At 39.0% G+C, this 17,635-nt stretch overlaps 1 protein-coding gene across 2 annotated transcripts in view; it reads right to left on the bottom strand.

The window, feature by feature from the left end:
* Positions 1-436: 436 nt before the first annotated feature.
* Positions 437-17,635, bottom strand: part of OPN5 (opsin 5) — a 33,990-nt gene continuing 16,791 nt past the window's right edge. Inside the window, exons 4-7 of one of the 2 annotated variants that reach the window (XM_026108700.2) lie at positions 14,711-14,881; positions 10,900-11,234; positions 7,779-8,023; positions 437-5,809 (exon numbers count right to left, since the gene is read on the bottom strand). In XM_026108700.2, the coding sequence (XP_025964485.2) occupies positions 5,746-5,809; positions 7,779-8,023; positions 10,900-11,234; positions 14,711-14,881 (815 nt within the window). In that variant the 3' untranslated portion in view covers positions 437-5,745. The remainder of the gene's footprint in view (positions 5,810-7,778; positions 8,024-10,899; positions 11,235-14,710; positions 14,882-17,635) is intronic. The other variant, XM_026108701.2, reaches the window with a different exon arrangement.

The following is a 17,635-nucleotide window of genomic DNA, read 5'->3' as shown; positions in this document are numbered from 1 at the left end:
AATAGGTTTTTTTTTTACTTCTTCATAACAAGTTGTTATATATTACCAACATATTAACTCAGCAACACTACCTGAGAACTTACACAGACAGTATTCACAGGTTCACTCCACAAATTTTCTCATACATTGTTGATTGTAATTCCAGGACATTGCACTGACACACAAAGCATTCAAAACATTTATGGACAACAACACTTGGATTTCTTACTGTGATTTACAAGATTGCAGCAGTTTATGAGCTCTCCCACCTCTCTGACCTCTGAGGTTCTTTGATAACCTTACTTGGATCTCTCCTGACACACTGAGCTCCAATATACCGAAAACTGCAGAAATAAGTACTCCGTAAAGTTCTGTATTAATTCCTTACAGTTGAATACAGCTTTGAATGTTGCTTGCAACACCAATATGCTATTGCATTTCTGCTGTGTGATCCAGTAGGCCATTGGAAAGGTTAAAATGCCTTTTAAAAAAGATACATGAAGCAGAACACAGAGGAAGCTTAAATCACTCAGCAACAGGAACAGCCCAGCCTTCCTCCTTCCTCCCATGTGTGCTATCAGCCGGGTAAATGCACAGTGCGGTCAGTACCTCCCCTCAGCATCATTTAATTACCTAGGTCAGATCTGGAGAACTAACCCCTAGAAATGGGGCAATACATCTGGCATTTCTTGTGTCAAGCACGCTCCCAAAAATCTGGGCTGAAAATGCACATTCCTCTTTGTGCTTCCATCACAGCTGCAGAGCGCGGCCGACCCGCTTGCTTCAGTGGCGTTGCTCCTGGTTTGTCTCGTTGGTGACTGAGGCAGAAACGCAGCGCAACGCCTGCCTTTGCTCTTCCCTCCGGCCCCAGCCATGTTCCCCATCACGCACGTTTGCAAACCAGCAACTCCAGTGAGTTGGTAAGGCTGCTGTGGCAGGAGGCACGGGAGAGGAAAAGGAAAAGCAAGACCTCTTTTTACATTAGAAACACCGGGCATAGATGCAGACCATGGACTTCTAAGGGAGCATACCTGTTTTCACCGGGAAGGAATCTGATCCCCTGGCAGAGAAGGAAAAAGCTAGCTCACACATGCCTGTGTTTTTTTGCTCTAGAATGCTAAGGACAGGTGTGTACTATGACATTAAATGCAAACACAATTTTATTGCTGATGCACTAAAACCATAAATATAGCACACACTGAAAACTACACTTGAATTAATTTCTTAATAGGACACACCTTCAGGACTAGGAACACCTTTATATACAATGAAGACACCTAAGCTTTGAGATGACTTTTGGAATTCAGTTATTTTGTGTCAGTATCACTAAAAGTCTATTGATATCTTCCTAAATTTAACTTTTTTAGAAATAAAATTCCTAAGAGATGAAAACGTAAATCACAACCCAGTAACAAATATTTTCAAGATAATTTCCTCATGTAGCTCCCCTGTGGTTATTTGGTATATTTTAATTTAATTATTTTGGGATTCTGAATTTATTACCTTATTCTCAGCAGCTTAATAGCATAATCAAAAATATTTTATTCCAAACAACTGTCTACAACAGAAGTAACAGAATTTCTTTCAGTTTGAACTGCAAGTGTTGCAAAATGATACCTCTCTAAAAAGCCTATCTAATATCTGAGGAAGTAAAGCTATTTCTTTCATAACAAAGATTTACTTGACATCTACACACACCACTGCATTGCACCAACTTTGGACTTCAGATCCACTTCATTAGACATGGAGTTTCTCTGTATGACAGCTCTTTGCAAGTTGGTTTTAGTGTATACAATGCCATCAGTACAAAGGAGTCAGTACTCATTTCCCCTAGCAATACAGACATGTGTTAAGGTAAGATAGTATCAACATTTTAATTAGGAAATTTTTCATAAAATCAGGTATCAGGACTAAAAATGACCATTGAGAAGAATTTAGAGTTGTAAATCGTTTCTGCTAGTGGACTAGTTAATCTGTTCTTGAATATCTATGATAAATCATGCCCTAACTTCATCCCTTGATGTCTCTTCCAAAGCTCAGTTGTTCCTCTAGTCCAGAATGCCTAGTTTCAACTTTTTCTGCTTTAGCTTCAAGCTTTGATTTCTTATTCTATCACCTTCTGAGACTGTGAATAATTCCCTTCCTTCATTTACATTATTATTGCCTCAAAGCTATTTATAGACTAATATAATTTACTCTCAAACCTTTCCTCTTCTAGGCTACTTTGCTTAACCCTGTCATCTTCTCCTCTCTGCTTCCACTGCTTATATGTGATCATTTTTTTTTCTTCCCTGCTATATTTTCCCTTAGTTTCTCTAAATCTTTCCTAAGTTTTGAGAACTGCAGGCAGCGAGACAGATTCTTCTCTACACACTGATCAGTCTAAGATAATGCCTTGTAATTCAGTATAAAGGATGTTCAGACGCTTTGGAGGAACACTTTTAAGTGTTGTAAATTGCCTCCATGAATGCAAAACCCTAAGGTAAGATAACTTTCTTGATATGTTTTGCAAGACTGGTGTAGAAAGAGCCAGACATTCACAGCAGCCTCTGATTTTAGGGTGCTGAGCCTCTCTGTGGCCCCCTTTTCAAACTGAAAAGACCTGTACATTTCAGTCTCATACCAGCTGTCAACTTCCATTATTTTCTAGATTTTTAATGTTTTCACTAATGTAGGATCATAAAACTTGATGCCATGTAAATATTCTTTATTATTTAAAATATGTCCTAAAGTATCTATCATCCCTGACTGAAATGTGTTCTGTGTGAAGCAGTCTTTGCTCAGTGCGATCTTATGTTTATTTGATATTTCACAAATATCTTTATCATTTTGCCAAAAGACTACGAGACCCACTGCCAAATTTTCCTTTAGCTGCTTCATCCAAAATACAGACTAAAGGTCTATCTTATGGGCTCAAGGATCCTACTAATCCTTTGCTATTTGTTTGCATTTAAGACTTTCATCAAGGTGTTACACAAGTTACCTGTTTTAATACTGAATGTCTCTCTTAACGCTAACAAACTCTAACAAATCTCTGACAAACTGGGTGGCAATTTTCTAGTTTATTTTTTTTTTCTTTACCCACTTGAGACATAAAACTACAGTCAGTGATCGATACAAAACACATTATACATGATTAGTGAAGAATCATTTAGGTCCAGAGATAAAAAATGAAAGCACAAAACCCTGAAACCAAGCCTTATATTTCAAAAGATTTTGTTTTGAGCTACAGGTCCCAGAACTGTTCTACCATCCAGAAAGTAGAAAGAGGCATAAGTGAGGAAATGAAAATCATGCCAAAGAAGAAAAATATAGCCCTATTACTCTATCCACTATGTACCAAATAAAGGGAGAATATGAGTCATCCTGAAAAATGACATAGCCATGGAAATAACAGACAGAAAAAGGTCCGTATGGGATGCAGAATGGCTCAAGAATATGTGGAAACATGTTGATGATAATAAAAGCCTCTTCTCCTCTTTGCAAAGCCCGAAACTCAGCAGCAGCTCTCCAGAAATTCTGGTTTCAGGTGGCTAGAGGTCCTTCCTTGGGGCTGGAAGAACTACAGAGACATACATCACACTTGGAGAAGTGCAGGTATAGAGGAAACCAACCAATCATCCTTCTATCTTGGGAGAGGGGAGAGAGAGAAATGAATGTTGCAGTGAATGTTATTTACTGGGAGCTTCTAACACAGGGCAAGAGTCGCCTGGGATCACCCTGAGCTCAGAAATTTACTTTTAAAAAATGTCAAAGAAGCCTCTCTGAGGGAGGCTGATGGAAGCATCTATGGATCCTTTGACGGACAGGTGGATCCAATTTCCAGAAATGTCTGAAAGTTCCTGGTAAGAAGGAGAGAGAAATGCAAGCATAAAACAGATTATGTCAAGTTACAGAAGAGCTGAGTGCCTGCTCAGTTAAGAGCAATTCAGATTTGGTCTCTGAACTAAGATCATCCTGCTTATTGGAGGTGGGACATCCTCCAGAAAATATTGTCCATACACAGCCGTTCAAAAGACAAGTTGCACCAAAGACTGAAATTCGCTGGCGTTGTACCTGTCAGTTCATTAAATATATTCTCTTCATATGCTCGCATTAACTTACTCAATTGTATAAAAAAGATTAGCATCACTACAGAGCAACTACAAAGGAGTTCAGTTTAGCATGGTGGGGAATACATGCTAAACACAGTTACGGAACAACAGTATAATAAAAACACTATGTTTTCTATATCCTAACTATACTGTTAAATGCTAGGCAGGAAAACAACTGAAACTCTTTCATAAATTCACTCTTTCCTTTAAGGAACAATTTAAAGGATATCTTTAACGCTTGTAACTTTTTCTTTTAATGAACAATCAACACAAATCAATTGATTTGAAATTAACCTATTCTATATAGTTTCAAATTCTTCCTGAAGAAATCATATACAAACATCAAAATAATATTTTAAGAATTAATAATCTGCTTGTACAAGACTGCAAATTTTTGTTTTGCAATGATGCCTTTATGGAAATGGTAAATGCAGATAAGAAAAAGGAGAGGATGTAAACAATTATTGCCTAGATCCAGGGTAGCTATTTTGGCTGCCTAACTTACTCTGCAGATCTTTTCAAGGCATGCTGTTTTTCCATTAAGTATATTAGGAACTTACACGCTTTCTTTAGGAGCACTGACTGAACCATTTCTAATCTTCTTCCTTCCAGGCCTTGGTGCTTAAATAGTAGGCACAGCCACACCTGCAAGGGGCATATGTTCCCCATGCTATATCCTTTCCTGTGAATTCTCTAATTTTGAGTTTGTATTCATATTTAGGAGTGAGAAAGGATTTGCCTTTTTATGTTTAATACTGACCACATAAAAGATGGTGAAAAGTACAATATAAGGTAAAAAAAAGTCAGTTAGCATTCAAGAAGTCAAACATGTCTGCTTATTGCCATCATATATCATTGCATTTTCGGCTAGAGAAAGCCAAAGAGATGGATAAAATAGTGGTTTGTCCAAGTTAGTTTGTATGGGGCTGATTCCATTTAGGTTCTGATTTTTGTTACACATAAATTCATGATTCCAAATTGTTTAAACGAAACTAATATTTGACTTAGACTTCTTCCCCTCTAACTCACAAATATTGTCTATCTGTGACGTATGTGTGACTGCATGAGCATTGCTTCTGATCTTGCCTTGACTAAAAAAAATGTTTTTGAAAACAGAAGGATTGAAACCAAAGTGGTTTTAAGATGGCTTATAGTCACCAGAGTTTGGAGGGATATATATTCACAAAGGATAATCAATGGGGCTAATGTTATATGTTTCTCCAGTGGGTGATTCAGAGCCCTGATAAATCAAGCTCCTGCTCTGATTTGTCCTCTAAGGAATCCTTTCTCTCATGCTCTGGTTCTCCAGCGATTATAGGAGGAATCTAGGGAGATTAGCTATAGTAGAGTAAAACTGGCCTTTGTGAACACTTCACTTCCCATGAGGGGAAAAATATCAATTTTTGGAGGGCTCAAAAAAAATTAATAATTTTTCAAAGGCTCTCAAGTGAAGCCAAAATTTTTATACAAATGAACCATCTCTGCGTATTTAAGATATTTGCTCAGCTCTAATCACACTGTTTTAGTTAGTATAGAAAAAAATACATTGTACATAGTACTAGGGAGTAAAATAAAACTGTCATCATGTTTTAATTTATTTACAGAAAGAAGAATTTGAGACAATATGATTGTTTGTCATCAGGTTTTCATTTGCTGTGTATGAAATGAGCCTTCATACTTCCAGCTGGGTTTCGTTCATTGCTGTTGAATCTCTATGTGAAGATATGGTATACATCCTATGGGGAGGAAACAGAGAAGTTATATTGCTTGAAACAAGCTAATGATTAAGTTCCCAGTGCTGGGAAGTGATTTTTCCAGAAAATTTGTTTACCACACAGGCCTCGGAAACCTACCTTTCGTTCAGCATGAGAACCATGAAACCTCCTTTCTCAGTTGGAGTGCTAACGTGTGAGTTAAGCACAAATCCAACCGTTGCACACCCTAGATGCCTCCAAACATGCGAACAAAGCCTGTGGAGATGCTGGGGAGTATAACGGCATCGGAGTGGAGGGCACAGGAAGACATCTGTAAATTACTGAGGTTTCCAATAGGTCCCAGAAATCAAGCTGCAAGTCCTTGTTTTCCATTTAAAAGCCAAATTGGAGGCACATATTGGTGGAAGTTGACCAGAGTTAGATCTTCTACTTTTGAGGGTGTGGATGAAAAGGGACTATAGATGGATGGCAGTCGGCGTGGCAGGTTCTCCCTTTATGGTGAATGAAGGTCCAAACAGCTATGTAGGGACATATCACTCATCTCCATTTCTGCACACTACTTACAGATTTAGGCTTTTTAATTAATTAATTTATTACCCTGAGTCTGAATGCTGTTTTTAAAAATGTGGCATTTTTCTGCCAATGAGATTGCTCCTGCCTAATCAAAACCCCTAAAATTGTTACTGTCACCCTATTCTCCTTGTACAGAAAACAGAGAGAGAGTACAGAAAACAGAGAGAGAGAGAGAGAGAGAGAGAGAGAGAGACTTCAGATTTGTCTCCCATTTGCCTAAAACTGCCAAAGCCCTTGATAAACTATCACTTACGCACCTCAGTTAAACATATGTAATGTATATAGGCTCCGTATGTTCTGATGTGATAAATCTGAATGTAGGTTATAGAATGATCTGCTAAGGGAATTTGTGCAAGCTTGAGATATTGGCACCTTCTCTGGACATTACGTTTAAAAAATGGTGGAACTGGTAAGGAAACTCTATGGATGATGAAATAGGCCTTCATGCCTCCAATAGGTGCACCACTGAGGCAAAATCCAGGATTTTGAAGTAAATAATCCTCCTGGAATTCTAGGAATTTCCAGTCACTTAGATCTGGCAGGTCAGCTGTGGCCTTAATACCAACCTACACTGTCAGAGTAATAAATAACATTGTCTTATTTTAGGTCTATCAGAAAAGAAAGATACGTGTAACATACCACAGAGCTAAGACGTCACTTTTTTACTGCATTTACACAGTATTTCCATGAACTTCACTGATAGTCAGCACAGATTTGCCACAAAGTTATAGATAAAACAAAGACCTTATTATGAAATGTTATTACACTTTGTGCTTTGGAGTGTTTTTGGTGGAAGGAAAAAGACAGTTTGCCTTCTCCCCTACCCCCCACTTCCTATGACTAATAAAAAGATAGATATAACCCTGATCTGAACAGGACAGGAGGGGAGTGAACAGCCATTTGGATTCTGTATGTCTTCTAGATAAGAACAGACACGGACCTTGACTGGTACCTCGAGGGTGACTGAGGAACTAGCACCTCTCTCTGCCAACTCTGTGGTTGGAAGTCTTGGAATTAAGAGTTTAACTGTGTAAGAACTGAACAGAATTCTCTCCCATTTACTTTACTGGGAATGGAGGTCATAAACACCTTCTGGAGGTGGCTTTTATGGCGACATGAAAAAAAAAGTAACAGGAGGACAGGAAAACCACCAAATTCAAAGGGATTTTTTCCCATTACATTAATGGACTTACAGCTGGATCTATAGTAACCATCTCCTTGTTTCTCTTTATACAGCTAGAATCACTTCATGAAGTGTCATGGCAAGAAAGACCCTGCATGGGTCATGGTCAAAAACAAGAAATAAGATCAGAAGAGACATGACTCGTGGCAGATCTTCTGTTGGGTAAATTTTTAGAACAGCTGTCTAGAGCACTGTGTACTTAAAGATATACCACTACTCAAAGAAATAAATTACCTGGATTTATTCAAGGAGCTCTTCTTCTTCAGTGTCTTCAGTCCACCTGACCGGCAACAGGCAAACTTACAATCAATGACCTGGTAAATAATTGGGTTGTACATGGCTGCTGACTTTGCAAGCAAAGTTGGTACCACTGAAAACTGAATGGGAACTGAATCTGGCTGTCCAAACGCCGACCACACAGACACCACAGCATAAGGGATCCAGGCAATGAGGAATCCTGCACAGATCAACATTGCCACCTTGTGAGAGGAAAACGGAAAAGAGAGAAAGGAGTTAATCCAGCAGGATTGTCCTTACTGACAGTACAGCACACCACTATGCACAATGCCAGGGAATGTGCCACGGAATGGAAAAATTATAACTCACTTCATATAAATTTACAGCATGAACAAAACTTGCCAAGCATTTCACTTCCTTTTATTTAGCTCCTGTTTTCCTGTGACTTGTCGCAGAATAGCTAGTGGTTCTATTAACACAGACCTTTTAAAATGCCATAAGGTCAGCCTAAACATGCGGAAACTAAATGACATCTCAGAATATAATAATTCTTTGACGTCAAATTTAAATTATTTAAGGGGGAGAATCCTTTTAAAGAATACAAATTCTCTTTTTTTTAGAGAATTTAACATAAAAATGTGAAATTTCTGGAAAACTTTGAAATCATCTGAAATGATGATCTGAAAATCTGAAATCATTTGAAATGAATGCTGATTAAACTGGAAACATTTCCTGTAGAGTTCTTCTTTTTGGGGGGTTATTTGAGGAGTCCCTCATTTCTATTTATTGGAAGAAGCTATCCTCTTCCCAACAGATACGCAGAACAGTCAAAAAACAGGCTCTTTTTTTCCTTTTCAGGATGAAACTGGCATGCACAAGGAAAACAAAACATTAAAATATTTAATCAAGTGCAAGTCTTCCAAATTCTGGGTCCTTTGAAATCAGACTCCAGACATCATAAAACCAAAGTCTTTGAAGAAGTTTCCAGGACTGAAGTGGGTCCTGATGGTATTTGGGAGTAGGGGATCCTGAGTGTCTCTGTAGGAGTGTTGGTTTAGAAAGGTATATTCCTGTCTATAGCTGTTGTAGCTCTTTCTTCTGTATCCCCCAGTACCAGGCACTGAGGCAAGAGCAAAGGGAACTGGGAAATGAAGGAAAAAGAAATTGCAGTGCCCTGATCTAACACAGAGCTTCTTCTCCTCTTATAGGCTGTGCTGATGTTGCACAGAGAAGATGTCAAAACCCAGTGCAACCGATAACCTGTCATGATGGAAGTCTGTAAGAGGAGGAAGGGGAAGAGCTTTGCCGTACCGGGTTCATCTTCTGCCTGTACTTGGGGTGGGGTCTGTGACCTATCTTGCAGTGCAAAAATGCCAACAATTTGAATCCTTTTCCATGTGGAAAAATCAAGCATGAAGTCATTCAAGAAGGTACAGGCTGTTAAACCTCTGGGAATACACACTACATAGAAATTAATGTATTTACTGACATAATCTGGAATTGAAATTAATGGGAATTTAATTGAGAGTGACAATTCTGGTATATTATCTAGTTTTTCTTTTGCCAAACCATACAATGGATTTCATAGAATCATTAGAATTCATTAGAATCTGCAGATGCTTTGAAAAAACAAATGTCTGCAGAATGTTTGGGTTGCAATTCCTGCAATTCCTGCAATTCCTGCAATTCCTGTAAATGAGAAACACACTTCCTTATCATGTCAAGAAATATAGCTGTGGAAATATTTAATTTAAATATTAAAGAAAATATTTTTAGAGGCAAAATCTGTGATTCATTTACTTTACCTGAACCAGCCTGTCTGCACTCAGTCACAGTATGACGTAGCTTCAAATCACATCATGTAATAGCACATACTGAAGAGCATATTCCATCATACCACTACCATTGACAGACTATTATTCAGCACCCTGATTGATATTAGTACATGCATAGTCATCTAGAATGAAGCAATTAGCAGGTCTGCAACACAAAGTCATCAGCAAGCAAAAGTTTTTGGGATATTGCATTGTCCTCAACCTTTGTTTTCACGTTCTGATGGCAACATTATTGAGGGGGAAATTTTGTGCTTTTATGCTCTTTTCTTGTCCATCACAGGGATTTCAAACTCAGTCTGTTTTACAAGTTGTTCTGCAGGGTTGAATTGGTTGTGATGGAAACTCATTTTCCAGTTTATATATATCCCAGCATTAGTAGCACATCTTTACCAGCTGTATTGGCAGCACTGACCATACTGGTAGCAAGCAGAGCTTCCCAGATATGTTCTGGCACAATATTACTTATTGCTGTATGTCATAAAAGTTTCAGTTCAGCTCCCAAAAATGTAATAAAATGAATGTTTGATCAGTCAAGCAATCAAAGCATGTTGCTTGTCTCCCTCCTGACCTGGTTCACAGAGGCTGGTGAATCTTTTACAACCAGGAATTCTCATTTTGCTTATTGCAAGCCTTTATTTTGAGTGATTTTTTGGCACAATAACTAGTATCAGCATGGATCATGGCTGTCACCTTTGCCAAACAGGAAAAGAGATTAAATTAGAAAGGGAAAATAAGGCATGGTCTGAGAAGGAAAACAATTTTTATCACTTGCGTGCATTTTATCAGCAGCTCATGGCTGAACCTAAATGATAAATTATTTGCATAAGAAGAATTGCAGTATCACAAGAGTTTTTTTGTTTATATCTCCATTAATAGAGAACTATAAACTGTCTGAAAGTACTTGCACTTGTCTCAAATACCTTAAAATAACTTTTTACAACTGCTTCTGAAAGCCAAGGGAGTTTTATGATGGGGAACAGGGCCACAGAGAGATGATATGACTTCTATAAGGTCATGCAGGAAGTTTATGGCAGAGCTTCAGACTGAATCATGTCTCAGGGACTCTGGTGCACTAATCACAAAATTATGTTACAGCTTCCTTCTCACCCACCTTGACATCATTAGAGGAGAAAGCTAGAACAATCACTTTAAAACATCATACTATCACTCGACATAGTAGACATAGTAGAACATTACTATACTTGGAACCAGATATTACTGAATTTCTCCAAGGCTACTTTTAGGATGTGATGAAGCAAAGTGAGTTAAACCTTCCTACTTACCTTGGTCAGCTTCATTTCAAGTATGTGGCTGTTCTGAATCCTGGTATCATAGTGAGCAACCTCTTTGGTGGATGACTTGACTTTTAAAATGATTTTGACATAGGAAAACACAATCACCGCAGTTGGGAGCAGGAGGCAAAAGAAAAGAATACTCAGAATAAAAGCCTGTCCAGCCACTGACGCCTGTGCCAGCCACCAGTCCAGAGTGCAGGAGGTCCCAAAAGGCTCAGGAGCATAGTTCCCCACACCAGCAAAAGGCACCGTAGCCCAGAACGTAGCATAGGCCCAGATTATTGCCAGACAGATAAAGGCATGGTGTCTCTTAAGCCAGGTACCTGGAAAATAATTCAAGAGTTACAACTGCATGTCCACGCATATTTGACACAAACTTGTCTTCTACACATGCAGTAAGAGCTTGTTTGACAGCCACTATAGGGTTCATCTCACCTCCTTCTAGGTATCTACAGTGACCCCTGAGCTGGCCACCCTAGGCTCCCTTCATACCTAATGGAGAGAAATAGACACCTGTAGGGAGGGCTCTATCTTACACATTTTAGACCTCTACTTTAAGCTGTGATGAATTACAACCTAAAAGAGTCCTACAAATGCAATCCAGACAGGTAGTTCAGATACGGTCACAGGTATCTTGTCCAGCAGTTTTCAAAACTGCTTTGTTGGCCAGCTGACACAGAGATGTGACCCACATTCATGACCAAGCTTTTTATCCATCCTTTTCATTGTTCTGTATGACAACTCACTAGCTGGAACTGTGTGATGTAACTTACATGATTTTCTATTCCTGTTATATATTAGCTGGCTGAAATTTGATCTCAAGACACTTCTCAATGTAAATCATTAACCCAAGGGATTGAAAGACAAGACTGTACAGAGGAAATAACACACAGGTTTATTTTTACCTTGTCATTCTTTTCCTATCTTTCATCTGCAGGAATAAGCATTGTACTTAGCTTTGTACATGAGACCCTGATTTATAAAAAGATTGTAGTGTATAAACAGCAAACATTGATTACTATATGTATTAAGCTCTGTGACCTCAAAAGCTTTCCCACTTTGTGGAATACCTCATTAATACAGAATATGCTATAGGCCCTGTCTTGGAGGACACTGTTGAATCTAAATATAGAAAAGTTCTTTCTTTATATAGAAAAGTTCTTACTTTACAGAGGGAGAAAGGCAAATTATGATCCATCTCCCAGACTGCACATGCAGTTTGTCCCTCAAAACAGTTTTGCAAGCAAGAAGGTACTCATTAGGAATGGCCTTAATTGTGTCATCTTAACTTTATTCCTCACTAGTTTGGCTAATGCCTGAGGGCTAGAGTTCTCACCAAGAGTTTTGAGAACTGCTATGTTTCCTCACCCCATGTACTGTGCAACACAGTATTTTTTTTACATCTGCCAAATGATGTCCACTCACCAGTGCCAGTAATTCCTCAGGTACATATGGTCAGAAGCATCTGTGATAGACCTTTTCACATTTCCTTACCTATTGACTTTATTAAATGCTAATGACATGCATGATGTTGTGAGGTGGAATATTGTCTCACTGCCTGCCTTACACACAACCCTATTTCAGGTAACAAAAGCTTCAATTTACAAGTTTTCCATCATCAGCTATATTCAACATGTTGGATTCATACAGGAATTACCAAGTGACATTCTATTACTTATGTGGAAACTCACACTGAAGTGTTATAATAGCTCCTTTTGCCTTAAAAGCTCTAATTTGTCTTCATTCCCCAGCCACTGACAAAAAAACAATGGCAATTTCTGTTGCGTAGCTTTCTTGAGGGTTTGAGAACAACTTAAAATAAAACCAAAGCGAAAGAAACAACTTCAGTTCGAATGCAAGCAGTGCCTCTTCTCCAGCTGAATTTACCTTTCCAGATCACTAGAAGGACAATGAGCACTGATGTGTTCAAGAATGATGCCTGAGAGGCAGGAGGGAGGCTTGTTGTGTTCAGGTGGAAAAAAACTAGAGAAACAGTAGTGAGAGGACCAAAACATTGGCATTATTTTCACAGCTATTGTGAAAACCTTAAAATGGAAGAATGGTGTAGGAAAAGTCAGGCAGCAAATCCTAGGTCTCAGGAACATGAATCTGACCAAAAGTCCTTATACAGAAAATGGTTACATTAACTGCATGGACTGAATTTGCTACCTGTTTACTGCTCTCCATCATTGTGTTTGGACAACCACAATCAGATAGCACTGGAAAAAAAGGTTTCAGTGTTCTGTCTCTCTTGAACTCAGATGTCATGCTAGATACCTAAATCTGTCCTACGCGCCAGAGAACTATGTTGATAATACCCTTACAGAGAGAACTGAAATCCTGCTAAATGTGAATGATGTACATAAAACTCAGTGAATGAGATGTTCCCTGCACTCACATTTAAGGAAAAAAAAACACACAGACATTCCAAGATCTATGATAGCAGATCTCAGGGCAGTGCCACAGCTTTTAATGGACATAACACTCAGCTACTGGACAGACCAGCTTACTCATACTTCCTAGCTGAAAACACTTCTTAAAATTTAACACTACATGACTGATACTCGTGTCATTATAAAGGGACCCATTGCATGTCCCTCAGTCACATGGGCAAGGTGCTTCTCATATGAAAAGTTGCTTTAAGTATTCTCCTTATTTTGTTGGGGAATTTGTCCCTTCCAATGCACCAAAAATATCTGTCCAAACTGGGCCAAAATCCTTTAACTGGAAAGAGTGGGGCATATAATACTTCATATTCAAAAGTGATTTAAGATACTGATGGATATGGCAAAACCAGCTTTCATTGCTAAATTCATTTCATCCTCTCAAGATCCATCTCTGTATTAGAGAGACAATATCACATTTATTATATCCTACTGCATGTCCAAACTTTGTAGATGCTTTAAATACCTTGCCACATATCTTAAAGGAATTTAGGCACCTAAAGAGGAATACTGTCATGTGTCAGGCCATAAGACTCTGCAAGATGTGCAGTGCTTCAATCTGTTAACTTCAACAGGCCTTGATAGGCACAAAGTGATTTATCCATGAGCAATTACTAAAATCCGTGGCTTAAACTGACAATAGAGGGACAACAGTGAAGGGGATATGACCAGCTACAAAAATTTAGCTGAGATTTCTTGGGTCATGAAAATATGTTTCTTTTATCTGCGTGTTCCTCTCTCTACTTATCAAAGGCATTTTGAAGAGCTTAAGTATAATTTCAGTCTAGAAAACTTGCATTACAGTGACAGGATAAAAAGGTTAAGATGCATAATTTATCCAAGAAGAGGTTAAGGGCACAGCTTTGGTGGTGGTGAAGGGCTTATGCAATTCAGCAAACAAAGTATAACAAGATCCCACAGCTGAAAGTTGAGTTTGAGCTAGATCTTTTCCCAGACATTAGTCTGTGGATTAATCAACCGTCAGTATTATTTACTCCCCATGACTTTACATCTTAAAATGGAGACTTGCTACTTTCCTGATAACATGATCTAATCCAAGAGAAGTTCTGATTTTGATTCAGAAACATTTGACAAAATTCTGATCTATATTATGCAGAAAGCTGGCATAGATGATCAGAACAGTTGCTTTTGGTCTTAGGAATCCTTCACTATTTTATCTGCATTTGCTATACATTTGATTCTTCTCTTATTTCACTCTACTTGGGAGCAGAAAATCATATGCAATTGTTTTGTATTCCTTACCCTGTTTGCTCACAATTCTAATAGCCTAGAGCTTCTTGGAGGGGGGGGAGGGGGGGAATGTAATGTCACTTAGTATAGTTTTTCTTTCGTACCATAAAACAAATGACAGATTTTTAGGTATCTATCCAGGCTGACTGCTGTCATGGTAATAAGGCTCCCACAGCCAAAGAAGAAACCAGCCCATCCGTACCAGCGGCAGCCCATCCATCCAAACACCCAGCGGTGAGAAAAGAAGGAAATGATACTGAAGGGTTTTCCTACAACTTCAAAAGGAGAAAAGAATGTCAGCTGAAATCCATCACTGCTAAAACCACCCTGTTTCAGAAAAGCAAAAACCCGCCTTTGCCCAAAGCTGATACCAGTAAAAATGCAGAAATGTGTCTCTGCAAAATGGAGAGGGGACTCCAGGCACAGCAGCTGTGATGACTTGCATGCCCTCCATCCATAGGGCTTAGCCTAATGAACCTTCACTGTGCAGGCCACATGAACCAGAAGTTAAACCCATACTAATGGTACTGAGCCTTTGAAAGTTCTTCCCATCAGGAAAGCTGCAGAATATGGGTTAAGACCACATGGAAACACATGGTAGTCTACAAACAGTATGGGTAAATCTGGACTTGAGGACAGGCACAGATCCAGTTAGGCTGCATCCCTATAATCAACTGAGTGTCTTCACGCACAGGATAAAGAAATTTGCCTTCAAAGAGGACATCTGCAAATGTGCCAAGGCCCAAAAGTAGGATGCATGCTGTGGTAAAGCACGAAGTTAGGAAGGAGGATGGTGCTATGGTTGGAGCATGGATGTGTGCTGCAGAGGGAGTGGCTTCAATTCCTGTCCCTACCATGCATTTCCTAGGTCACCCTCAGCAAGTCGCCTTGCCACAGATACTCAAAATTTTAAGCACTCCCACCTTCATTAGCCATCCAAACAAAAGGCACCCATCTAACTTTTTTGGAGAAGCTGTCCTAGTGGCTCCTTAGCTCAGTTCTCCATTTATAAAAGTGGGTGGTGCATTATGAAAGAAGTTAGACTAGATGATATATTGTTCCCTTCCGACCTTAAAATAGCCTAACATTATTCATATTCTTCCCAAATATAGTGAGAATGAGTAAGTTTGGATATTGGAAATTTCCATTTGGAAATCTCCACCTTCTAATATTTATTTTCATCTCAAACTGGACGCAAAAAATAGAATGGAAGAGAAACTCAATTTAATGGAGGAGAAAACTCAAAAATTTACACTTTAGAAACATCAATATGTTTTCAGAATGCTTCATTTCTCCCTATTGGACTGACCTGAACTGCTCAAAAGCCTGAACAGTTCAGCACTGGACCACAACATTAAAAATTTAACTTAACCTTCCTGTGACTGCATATTCCTGTAGGCACATTGCTGGAGCATCTCAAGCAATTGAGAGCATCTCCAGCTGTCCTGGACCAGTTCCCTGGCTGAACTTATGGTCTGTAATGTCAATGCAGCTCAGTGGATTCCTTTATGGAAAGGATGCTTTCCCCTTTGTTTTTGCTCCTGCACAGCACACAGGAAAAAAAAGGTCTCCCAGACTACAATTCCCACAAGGCACTTTTCTGACAGGAACGGAGACACAAGTCTCTATTTTGTTGAAGTCATCTTGAGCTAAATATTTTGGGTGGTTCTCCAGATTATTCCAATTTAGATTAAACTGACCTGAAAGCAAAAGTTCTATTTCATTCTCAATAGAAAATTAAAACATTTCTACTCCAAATCTTACAGAAAAGGGCCTTTGCTCCATTTTCTATCCCCAAACCATCACAACTGAAACCCCCCTGAAAATGAGACATTTTTAAGCAATGTATTTTGTCATTCTTTTCCTTTAGTGTAAGCCTGTGAGGAAAATTTTGCCTGAGCCTGAAGGGCTTGATCAGATCATATTTATAGGCTTTTCTCCAAGCAGAAAGGGTGGAAATGTACATTCTTTTTTCAAGCAAAAGCTGATCTCTGAGATTAAAGGCTTCAGGAAAAGCATGAAATATGGTAAGGTCTACGATAAATCCCAACAGTCAGCGACTTAAATAATGTAAATCATTGCCAGCTGTAAAGGACACCACATTTACTTGCACAAAACCAACTTCCCTGCAGCAGCACAAGAATCACAGCATGGTATTAGTGAAAAACGAGCCTGTTTTAGCTTTAAACAAGCGGCTGGTGCCACTCTGTGGAAATCTACAGGAAATCAGCAGGGCCGTTGCAGAACCCGTTTCTTAAACAAGGGGCCAAGCCAAGTGTGCAAAATATAAAGATTTTGGAAGGAGTCCCATCTCCAGTAGCTCTGACACACAGAACACATCACATTTCTAGAGTCATCATCTTCCATTAACAAAAAAAGGAAAGAAAAGAGAGAAAAAGCACACATGGCTTTGCCAACCACAATTATTTTTAATTATAAATCTTTTACACACAGATGAACTGAAATTTCCAAGGAAGAGAAGGTGACCAAGGTCACCTGGTATGTTGCTGACAAACCTAGAAAGAGAAATGAGAAGAGCTTATCCTAAGATAGCAGTCCCAAACATGCTGTAGTTTGTATGTTAACAGCTTATGTGGTTAAGGGTTATCTCTTAATGTTCTTGATAGGTAGCTAGCAAAATTCTCCTGGAATACTCCATCTCTGTCAAATATGAGCCTTTTAAAACTAGACTGACCCTTAGGACATGTAGGAGATAGAAGCATCATGGAAGAGGAAAGAACTGCTCCGATTTGGGGGTTTTTTGGTGTTTTTTTGTTTTTTGTTTTTTTTTTGTTTTGTTTTTTTTTTTTTTTTTTTTTTTTGCTTCACCTCAAAGTGAAGCACAATGAGGATTTGGGGGCAGATGGAGTAGAGGGAAGCAGTGGTGGAGACGTGCCATCTGAAGGCAGGACAGACTGTGAAGATGTGGAGGTGGGCACTGGGAATTTGGGAATGAGCACAGGTGGGGAGAGCAGGACGGGTGGCATAGACATACACATATAGAAATTTAGCCACCTCTCAGGCGCTCA

The sequence above is a fragment of the Dromaius novaehollandiae genome, chromosome 3, assembly GCF_036370855.1.
Source record: "Dromaius novaehollandiae isolate bDroNov1 chromosome 3, bDroNov1.hap1, whole genome shotgun sequence".
NCBI lineage: Eukaryota > Metazoa > Chordata > Aves > Casuariiformes > Dromaiidae > Dromaius > Dromaius novaehollandiae.
Note: the sequence above shows the minus strand (reverse complement) of the source record. Positions and strands in the feature narration are given on the sequence as shown.